This window comes from Lipotes vexillifer, unplaced genomic scaffold (genome assembly GCF_000442215.2).
Source record: "Lipotes vexillifer unplaced genomic scaffold, Lipotes_vexillifer_v1.1 scaffold299, whole genome shotgun sequence".
In the NCBI taxonomy this organism is placed as follows: Eukaryota; Metazoa; Chordata; class Mammalia; order Artiodactyla; family Lipotidae; genus Lipotes; species Lipotes vexillifer.
Genome location: NW_006784347.1, coordinates 868702 through 878964, shown reverse-complemented (window position 1 = coordinate 878964; position 10263 = coordinate 868702). Strand labels below are relative to the sequence as shown.

The following is a 10263-nucleotide window of genomic DNA, read 5'->3' as shown; positions in this document are numbered from 1 at the left end:
CCCTACACCCTTTTTCTGTCCAAGATCCCATCCAGGACACCATATTACAATTAGTCATCATGTTTTTTTTTTTTGCGGCACGTGGGCCTCTCCCTGCTGTGGCCTCTCCCGTTGCGGAGCACAGGCTCCGGATGCGCAGGCTCCGGACGCGCAGGCTCAGCGGCCATGGCTCACGGGCCCAGCCACTCCGCGGCATGTGGGATCTTCCCGGCACGGGGCACGAACCCGTGTCCCCTGCATCGGCAGGCGGACTCTCAACCACTGCGCCACCAGGGAAGCCCAATCTCGATATATTTTAAAGGTAGAGCCAATGAGATTTCCTGATGGATTTATTTTATTTATTTTTTAAAATACACATTTCTTCATTTATTTATTTATTTATTTATATTTTTGGCTGCACTGGGTCTTTGTTGCTGCACGCAGGCTTTCTCTAGTTGCCGCGAGCACGGGCTACTCTTCGTTGTGGTGGGCGGGCTTCTCATTCTGGTGGCTTCTCTTGTTGTGGAGCACGGGCTCTAGGCACGTAGGCTTCAGTAATTGTGGCATGCGGGCTCAGTAGTTGTGGCTTGCGGGCTTTAGAGCGCAGTCTCAGTAGTTGTGGCACACGGGCTTAGTTGCTCCACAGCATGTGGGATCTTCCCTGACTAGGGCTCAAACCCGTGTCCCCTGCGTTGGCAGGCGGATTGCTAACCACTGTGCCACCAGAGAAGTCCCTCCTGATGGATTTAGAGGTAGGGTGAGAACAAAGAGTCAAGGATGACTCCAGAGTTTTTCCAGAACAAGTGGAAGGATGAAATATCATTATCTGAGATGGGGAAGGCTATGGGTAGGTCAAATTTTAAAAGTAAGAGGCTGAGGGGAGGGGAGGATGGGGAGTTACTGGTTAATGGGTCTGGAGGTTCAGTTTGGGATGATGAAAAAGTTCTGGAGGTGGATGGTAGTGATGGTTAGAGGACATTGTGAACATATTTAATGCTACTGATCTGTGTGAACTCTTAAAAATGTTTAAAATTGTAATTTTTATGTTATGTATATTTTACTACAATAAAAAAAAAAGAGTAAGAGGAACATATCAGGAGTTCAGTTGTTTTTTTTTTTTTTTTTTTTTTTTTTTTTTTTTTTTTGGCCATGCCATGTGGCTTGCAGAATCTTAGTTCCCTGAACCTGGGCCCCCGGCAGCGGCAGCGTGGAGCCCTAACCACTGGAGTGCCAGGGAATTTCCCAGGAGTTCAGTTTTTGACATGTTGAGTTTGAGGTGTCTATTAGACATACAATTGGAGATGTCAGGTAGGCAGTTAGATATGAGCCTGGAGCTGGGGAGAGAGACCTGGCTGGACATATACATTTGGGAATTGTTGGCATATAGGTATTTAAAGCCTAAGACTAGATGAGATCACCACATGTGTGAGTGGGATGAAGAAGAGAAGAGGATCAAGGACTGAGCTTGATCAGGAATGATACAATAGAGAGTGAAAAAAATTGGTGTTGGAGAGGGGGGCACAGTTTCTTTGGTCGTATCTTTGAATTTGAGAGAGGAGATGTGATCTAGTCCACAATGGAAGGATTGACTTTAGATAAAAGTATAAAGTTCATTTGTGGAAGAGGGAGGAGGGCAGAGTTTGTGGGTACAGATGCTGGTGGGGGTAGATATGGAAGTGGGAGTCTGTGGAAGTTCTATTCTGATTGCAGAATCAGAATTCTCCGATTATAAAGGGGTAGGAAGCAAGGATATCAATTGAGAGTGAGGATGGTAGCAGATGTTGGGGATTTAGAGGTGTTCAATAAATATTTGTAAAATGAACAAATTAACCTCTCAAAGTGCTTAATCCTCACGACAACCACATTTTCTAGTTTCTGTATTTGATGCTTTGATATCTGGGGCCTTGCTGATCCTGGAGGGCCTGCCCCTCCCATAACTAGCCAGTTCCTAGCGACAGTAAAAGACTTGCCTGTGAGCATGTTCTTCATATATATACAAACCAACCAATCCAGAGACTGTATCCCCAGTCACCAACTTTCTTAGGCTCTTAAACTCTGGGCTACTGTTCCTCTGTCCTAATCACTGCAGGGCCAGGTATCAGACAACTAGGGACAGCCCTGAAACCCAGAGCTCACTGAAATGATTTAACTAGCCAATCCTAAACTTGCTTATCCTGCCTTGTCTATTCCTTCCTGCAGAAACCAAACTAAGGCTCTTGCCCACTTCCCACTACCCTTTGCCTTTTGATTGACTTTGGTGCCGTGTCTCTTACTTTTCGGGATCTCTGAGAATAAAATACTTCTTCCAGGACAGTTGTTTCTATGTCTGTATGTATAACAATACCTGATTAAAACAAATAGTGGGGGCTTCCCTGGTGGCGCAGTGCTTGAGGGTCCGCCTGCCGATGCAGGAGACGCGGGTTCGTGCCCCGTTTCGGGAAGATCCCACATGCCGCGGAGCGGCTGGGCCCGTGAGCCATGGCCGCTGGGCCTGCGCGTCCGGAGCCTGTGCTCCGCAAATGGGAGGGGCCACAACAGTGAGAGGCCCGCATAACGCAAGGAAAAAAAAACAAAAACAAAAACAAAAACAAATAGTGGGTACCCTTAAAGCACCAATGTATATTAATGTACTTCAGAAACCTTGAAGTTGTATAAAGCCATAAACTGTTATTATTAAGGCATTTAGTTCAGTTTTACAGTGAAAAATGAAGTTCTGATTCTGACAATCTTTTGTGTTTCCCAAACCAGCTTTCCCAGCAATAAAGGTGTTTTTTTGATTCCTGTCTCTTGGAGGAATTTCTTAGTTGGTTCCAAACTTGGAGGGGTGAAGCATTAACCTTCTCAGAACCTAAACACAGCCATGCTTGATTATTTTTAGTATTTCTAGTGTGTCATGTTTTCCCTTTTCTCTGGGCCTTCACAGATTCCACTCTTTCTACCCAGAACACTCCCTTCTGTGCTCTTTGTCTGATTTACTCATTATTCAGCTTTCACTGGGACTTCCCTCCTATCCTTACTGAGACTAAGTTAGGACACTTTCTTTTATGCTCCTTTAACTCTATACTTTCCCTATCATAACTTGTGTCATGTTGTAATTTAACTGGTTCAGTCAACAAATTCATGGTTTAACTGTCTTTCCTGTAAGACTTCCTATTAGGGCAGGGAACATGTCTGACCTGTGTTTTGCCTAGTACACTGTTGGCTTTAAGTAAGTATTTGTTGTTTGGATGAATGAACTGTAGTGAGGGTAGCTCATTTTATCATTATAATTTTTTTCTATGACAAATCCTGGGACTTTAGTTGTGTTGATACTGCTTTGCTACTTAATTTCTATTTGATCTTGTATTTTTTCTTCTCCACACCACAAGTTCTCCTTGGAATAAAAATATCTGGCCAGGACTGTCTAAATTCTTGAAGATGTCTATTTGAAAGTAATCCCCCAGGACTTGCCTGGTGGTCCAGTGGGTAAGACTCCACGCTCCCAATGCAGGGGGCCCAGGTTTGATCCCTGGTCGGGGAACTAGTTCCTGCATGCATGTGGCAACTAAGAGTCCGCATGCTGCAACTAAGAAGTCTGCATGCCACAACTAAAGATCCCACATGCTGCAACTAAAGATCCCGCCTGCCTCAATGAAGATCCCACGTGCTGCAACTAAGACTTGTCACAGCCAAAAAATAAATAAATACTAAAAAAAGTAATCCACCTTCCTTCCCACAAATTAGACATTGTATCATAAAATATAGATATTTTTTGCTTTTAAATAACAGAGTACTGTAGACAACCTTTGAAATCCCAGATCTCCCTTAGAGAAAAAAAAATGCTAAGATATAGTAAGGGGCTTTTGTTTATGCTTTCATTTTGGGATGGGTCTCATTACCTCGCATTTGTGAAGGGCTTAACTTCCTTTCTTTGTGCTGTAATTGGCTTGGCAGAGGTCCTGGTAAATCTTTATCCCTGAGAAAAGAGATACTTATTGAAACCAGCAAATATTAGTGCCCTTCTTCAGTTTCTCCTGACTGGAGTGACCGTAAGCATCAAAATATATCCAGAGTCACACCACCTAAGGGCCCTGTTACTGTCAATTGCCAATGGCTACAGGACGGACAGTGATGTTGGCCACTGAGGTCCACCTCTCCCCTATACTTGCCCATCAACCTTACCCCCTTAAAAAATCTGATTTCTCCTATTTTACAAAAGAGGAAACTGAGGCTCAGAGGGATGAAATAACTTGTCCTGAGTCACACAGCTAATAACTGGAAGCCCTGGGATTCAAATCCAGGTTTATTTGTTGCCAAAGTTGAAGAATATAAGTCTCACACTATTCCTATTTTTAGAAATATAAGTTGTTTCAAACTTTTAACTAGTTTAAATAATCTTATGGTGAATATACTTACAATGAAATTTTGTATTCACATTTATTTTACAACTTTGCCAAATTGTATTTTTACCAGCATATGAGAGAGCGAGAGTGGTAGATGGATCTCTTTCTTTCTCCCTCTCTCTCTCTCTCTGTCTTGATGTCTCCATATCAACCGTATCTATCTATCTCTCATCAAGAGAGAAAAGTTCTGGAAAGTTTGGAACCCTAGGTGACCTTTTATTTCCTCAGGAAAATAAAATCTGGAAAAAGAGGAAAATATTAATACTTTGGGGATATTTTGCATGTATCTGCAGCAATTTATTAGTTTAGGAACATAAAAATGTATTATGCAAAACTGGGTTTACTTATAATATGGTAATTTAATAGTAAATTTATAATAATCATAATTTTATGGATTAATTTTATTTAAAATACATTTAGTTTTGATACTAGTAGAACTAAAAGTTTTAAGAAATATGTCATCTCTTAGTTTTTGTGCTTTTACAAGAAGCAGTTAAAAAAGTAAAACTATAAGAAATACTATACATGGTAGTTAAATAAAAAAATTATAGTTTATGAATTTAGTATCCTCTACAGTGTCTACTAGATTCAGCCCATTTTTAAAGAGGACCTGGTAAAATAGGAGGTGAAATGCACCATTCTCAATTTTTCTGACACGGAATTTGATCTAATTAGTCTTATTTTTCTCGGCTTTTACTAACATTGATATCTTCTGGTGTTTGCTTTTCATTACCAACTTGATGCCTTTACTCAGATTGGTTATTTTATATTTGTTGTATTTCTAAATATAAACAGATTTCTTTTGCATGATATAAAAGATGCAGTGGGGCTTCCCTGGTGGCACAGTCGTTGAGAGTCCACCTGCCGATGCAGGGGACACGGGTTCGTGCCCCAGTCCGGGAAGATCCCACATGCCGTGGAGCGGCTGGGCCCGTAAACCATGGCCGCTGAGCCTGCGCATACGGGGCCTGTGCTCCGCAAAGGGAGAGGCCACAACAGTGAGAGGCCCGCGTATCACACACACACACACACAGAAGATGTAGTGGATGGAGAAATATGAAGTTCTCAAGAAGCAGGAAGAAAGTAGAAACCCAGGCAATGCAAGTTCTTTATTAGCTACGTTTAAAAAACCATACTCTTGGCAGAATTTCAAATCTTATCTTGGATCAAACATGGGAAATAGATTTTTATTTTACAGTGTTTCAAAGGTTCAAAGAACTTTAGATTTGGAATGGACCCAGTCTAGCCTCTCATCTCATGTAGGAATTCCCTCTACATGTGGTATTATCTAGTCTTTGCTTGACTACTTTCAGTGACAAGGAAGTCACTACTTCAAAAGATAGTTCGTGATGCAGGGTAAGGGAACAATGAGATCAAGGGATTTGGCTGCTATAAGGTTGTGTTACCCACATCCTGATAAAAAAGTCCGTAATATATTCCTGTAGAATGGCATAGTCAAGGACACTAGGAGAAATACTCTCAAAGTGGCAAAGAAAATGGATAATTGTGAGAGAGGAGAGAGGCTTTTCTTTTTATGATCTGATAAAATTTGCATCAGGCTTTCATTTTCAGTCATTAGTGGCTATTGTTTATTGGAATTTGTAGTTATCAGATTGAGAAAAAGCTATTGTTAATGTCACAGGCAAACCTCCCTTCCCAATTTTAGCTCAAGGTTAGTCATAGCTAATTTATCAGATTTCATTTTACTGGCCATTTTTGAGCTACATACTCTTTCTCTATATTCTGATGCTTAGGGGTTTATGATCCTCTGAGTTTATTCTCCTTTAAACTGGCACTTGAAATGTCTTAATGTGTAACTGACAACTCCTTTAGCCTTCTGACAACCTTCTTCTTCTGGGGTATTCTGTCCCCTCACACAAAAATAGCCTCTCATTTGGGAGAATGGGAAGAACTCTTTGTTTCTCTAATAAAAAAGTATATATATATATATATATATATATATATATATATATATATATCTTTCTTTTCATAAAAAAATCTTTATCTTCAATTCAGATGTTTTGTCTAATAAAAAAATATATATATATATATATATATATATATATATATATATATATATATATCTTTCTTTTCATAAAAAAATCTTTATCTTCAATTCAGATGTTTTGTTTTATAATTAACTTTATCACAGAATAGATATTTGAAGAATATTCTAACTTGTTTCATTATAGCCTTTATGAGTATTTAATATATTCATCACCTTAATAATTCTTTATCTTAATATACTGATCACATTAATAAATTCATTACATACCTCTTGCCATGGAAGTTGGGTATTTTTGTTGAAGGATTCAGTTTAAGTTTTGCTTTAATATCAGAAACTGCCATGTGGCCAGTAACTCTGTCTGGAATTCAGAAGATACAGTTAAGGATCAAGTCACAGATTAATTTGTTTATATTCTTTTACAACTTTCCCAGCTTGAGACCTGGAGTTTGAAGTCCAGGGCCTCATGGAATGGAAATATGTGCAAAGCAAGTTAGAGGTATGTGCAAAGTTGGAAGGCCATGTGGACGGGTCCCTTTACTATCCCAAGATCTCTAAGCGAAACTTCTTGCCATTGCTCCTCCTGCAAATAGTATCATTCTGATCCTATATAAAAATAAATGGCAGAGCATTCTGCAAATATGTAGAAAAAGTTATTTAAAGACAAAATTTATTTTTAAAATGTGTTTTTCATCTCATAATTGACGGAGAATAAAATGTTATAGCATTTGCAAAATATTTACCTAATTGTTTATATCTTGGATAGCTGCCTGGTAGTAAGTAGATTTTCCCAGGGTTTCCTTCTGGGAGGTCCATCCCTGCCCTATCAGTTCTTATGAACCCACTGGTCTTTTTAAAAAATAAGAATGGGGTGGGATATAATGCTGTTTTGCTACCTTAGATCCCCCTGAATGGACTATTAACCACAAAGGACTCCCTAGTCCTTCCTTTCTACTTCTGCATAGTTTAAGAATCAGAACCTATGGACCAGAAGCTGGGTTGGTAGGGCTTCTCCCTTTTATTGTTGGTCTTATCCCTCTATCTTTTTTTAATATATATTTATTTATTTTTGGCTGCATTGGGGTCACGGGCTTTCTCTAGTTGCGGTGAGCAGGGGCTACTCTTTGTTGCAGTGAACGGGCTTCTCATTGTGGTGGCTTCTCTTGTTGCAGAACACGGGGTCTAAGCACATGGGCTTAAGCAGTTGTGGCGCATGGGCTCAGTAGTTATGGCACGCGGGATCAGTAGTTGTGGCTCGCGGGCTGTAGAGCGCAGGCTCAGTAGTTGTGGTACACGGGCTTAGTTGCTCTGCAGCATGTGGGATCTTCCCAGCCCAGGGCTTGAACCCGTGTCTCCTGCACTGGCAGGCTGGTTCTTAACCACTGTGCCACCAGGGAAGTCCTCTAATTATCTTTTTAATATATAGAGTGTATCAAGTAGTTCACTGACAAGAAAACTGGGTTGCTGATTTAGGAACAGCAGACAATCATACACTATTAAACCATGAAGAAAAAGTCTCTGAATGTTTGGTTAGAGTTCAGTCAATTTTCCTAAGTCTTTACCTCAGACTCTGGAAAACTGTTGCTTCTAAACAACTCAATTACATGTGCTCAAAATCTGGAAACCTACCACAGAGCTGGGAACTCCGGAGAGGCTTGACAATGTAGGCAGTTGAAAGGTGCTGTGAAATCATCCTCATGGCTTAAAATAATCATTACTTTAAAAAACTACCTTCAATCTCTCACTGAGATGATAGATTAAAAAAAAAAAAGGTCTCCTATAGATTCCTACAAAATCTGGATATTTACCTACTTCTAAGTGGTGCTACTTTACAACTTCTGGGCTTCAGCCAGATCAAGAATCCATAAAGGGTTTGTTCCATCACACAACTGTGACCTCATTCACTTCTCAGGCTCAGGTCCAAGTAAGAATGACCCACAAGCTCCTTCCAGCTTTAGAGCAACTGTGATTTCAATGTGGTTCATTCAGCACCCTCAGGGTATGTGTGGGTATGAGTTACAGAATCAGAATATTTTGACACTGATTGGATTTTGGGGAAGGGGAGGTTTTTAAAAAAATTCTGTATTAATATATTTTCATGTTAAACATTGGTGAATTGAAAGTTGTTGAAGTAAAAAATTTTACCCAGTTCCCTTGGTTGAATGCTGATTAGGAACCAGTTCATTGTTTACATCCAGAAAGAGGGAAAAGTCAAACTCTCACAGGTTTTAGTCTATAGTGTTATCGAAAAGAGTGATTTTAAAAGAGCAATTAAGGAAAGTATTATGATTGTTTTAATCAGAAATTTTCAAGATCTGACAGGTCTCACGGTATTTAAATCATCTAAGCACAGGAGTGTCTCTAGTCTTCATGATGGCTAAGCACAGATACCTCTGGCAGCAAAGGCTTAGCTTGAGCCCCCCAAGTTGTTTCAGGCTTCACTTGTTAGCTGCAATTCTAGAGATTTTCTATTCCTGCTCTGGGGGATTTATTTATTATGTGCATAATTTGACTTTTCCCTAGTCTGTTCAAACTTGGTATATTACCTTTCATTCTGGCTAGGGATACAGAGGACAGAAAGGGAAGGTTTAATTTACAAATTAAACAAATATTCAATTAGGGCCTACTATGTTAGGGGCTACCAAGACTTAAAATGAAGTTAATGACCACCATTCTACTTTCTGTTTCTATGAATTTGACTACTCTAGGAACCTCATATAAGTAGAATCATACAGTATTTGTGACTTGCATATTTCACTTAGCATAGTATCCTCAAGGTTCATCCATGTTGTATCATGTATCAGAATTTCCTTCCCTTTTAAGGATGAATAATATTGCATTATATGTACCACATTTTAAGATAATAAGATAAAGCACTTATTTATCTGTTGATGGACACTTGGGTTGCTTCCACCTTTTGGCTATCATAAATAATGTGGCTGTGACACATTGGTGTACAAATATCTCTTCAAGACCCTGCTTTCAATCTTTTGAATATACACCAGAAGTGGAATTGCTGGATCACATGGTAATTCTATTTTTAATGTTTTGAAGAAATATTGTTTTCCATAGTGGCCACCATTTTACATTCCAACCAACAGTGCATAAGAGTTCTAATTTCTCCACATCCTTACCAATACTTGTTGTTTTCTGTTTGATAGTAGCCACCCTGATGGCTATGAGGTGATATATCATTGTGGTTTTGATTTGCGTTTTCCTAATGATTAGTGATTTTTAGTGTCTTTTTATAAGCTTGTTGGTTATTGTATATCTACTGTAGAAACATGTCTATTCAAGTCCATTGCCCACTTTTTATCACTTGTTGTTGTTGTTGTTATTGAGTTATGGAGTTCTTTATATATTCTGGATATTAATCCCTTATTAGATATGTGATTTGCAAATGTTTTCTTTCTATAAGTTGCCTTTTCACTCTGTTGATTGTGTTCTTTGTTGCCTATGCTTTTGGTGTTATTTCCAAGAAATCATTGCCAAACCCAATGTCATGAAGCTTTTCTCCTATGGTTTCTTCTAATAGTTTTAGGTTTTGTGTGTAGGGAGAAGTAGAATTTTAACACGTAGCATGTAGCTCCTAGGGAAGAGTAGTCTAGAGTGAAAGAAGAGCAAAAGCACGTAGAGTAATCATGGGAGCTTAGGAGACAAGGAACTGTTCAAGACTGCATGAAGTGAGATAATGGGAGCAAAAATGATTAGGTATTTGGGCTAGGGTTGGTTATTAGAACAGAGATTACAAATTTGATCCCCATACAAGTTTTATTTGGCTTAAATGACATTAAAATTTTTTTTTGAATTTCATAAATGAAAACATGGGTAATTTAAAAGTTATCAGTTTATGACTTCTGAAAAGCCTAAAGATCAGAGAACACATGGCCCCCATTC

At 39.2% G+C, this 10263-nt stretch overlaps 1 protein-coding gene across 2 annotated transcripts in view; it reads right to left on the bottom strand.

Moving 5' to 3' along the window:
• EFCAB3 (EF-hand calcium binding domain 3) overlaps window positions 1-10263 on the bottom strand; it is a 38000-nt gene that overhangs the window by 22388 nt on the left and 5349 nt on the right. The window contains exons 1-3 of one of the 2 annotated variants that reach the window (XM_007456742.1): window positions 7996-8206; window positions 6637-6727; window positions 3858-3934 (exon numbers count right to left, since the gene is read on the bottom strand). In XM_007456742.1, the coding sequence (XP_007456804.1) occupies window positions 3858-3934; window positions 6637-6727; window positions 7996-8065 (238 nt within the window). In that variant the 5' untranslated portion in view covers window positions 8066-8206. Of the gene's footprint in view, window positions 1-3857; window positions 3935-6636; window positions 6728-7995; window positions 8207-10263 lie in introns of those variants that run through there. The other variant, XM_007456743.1, reaches the window with a different exon arrangement.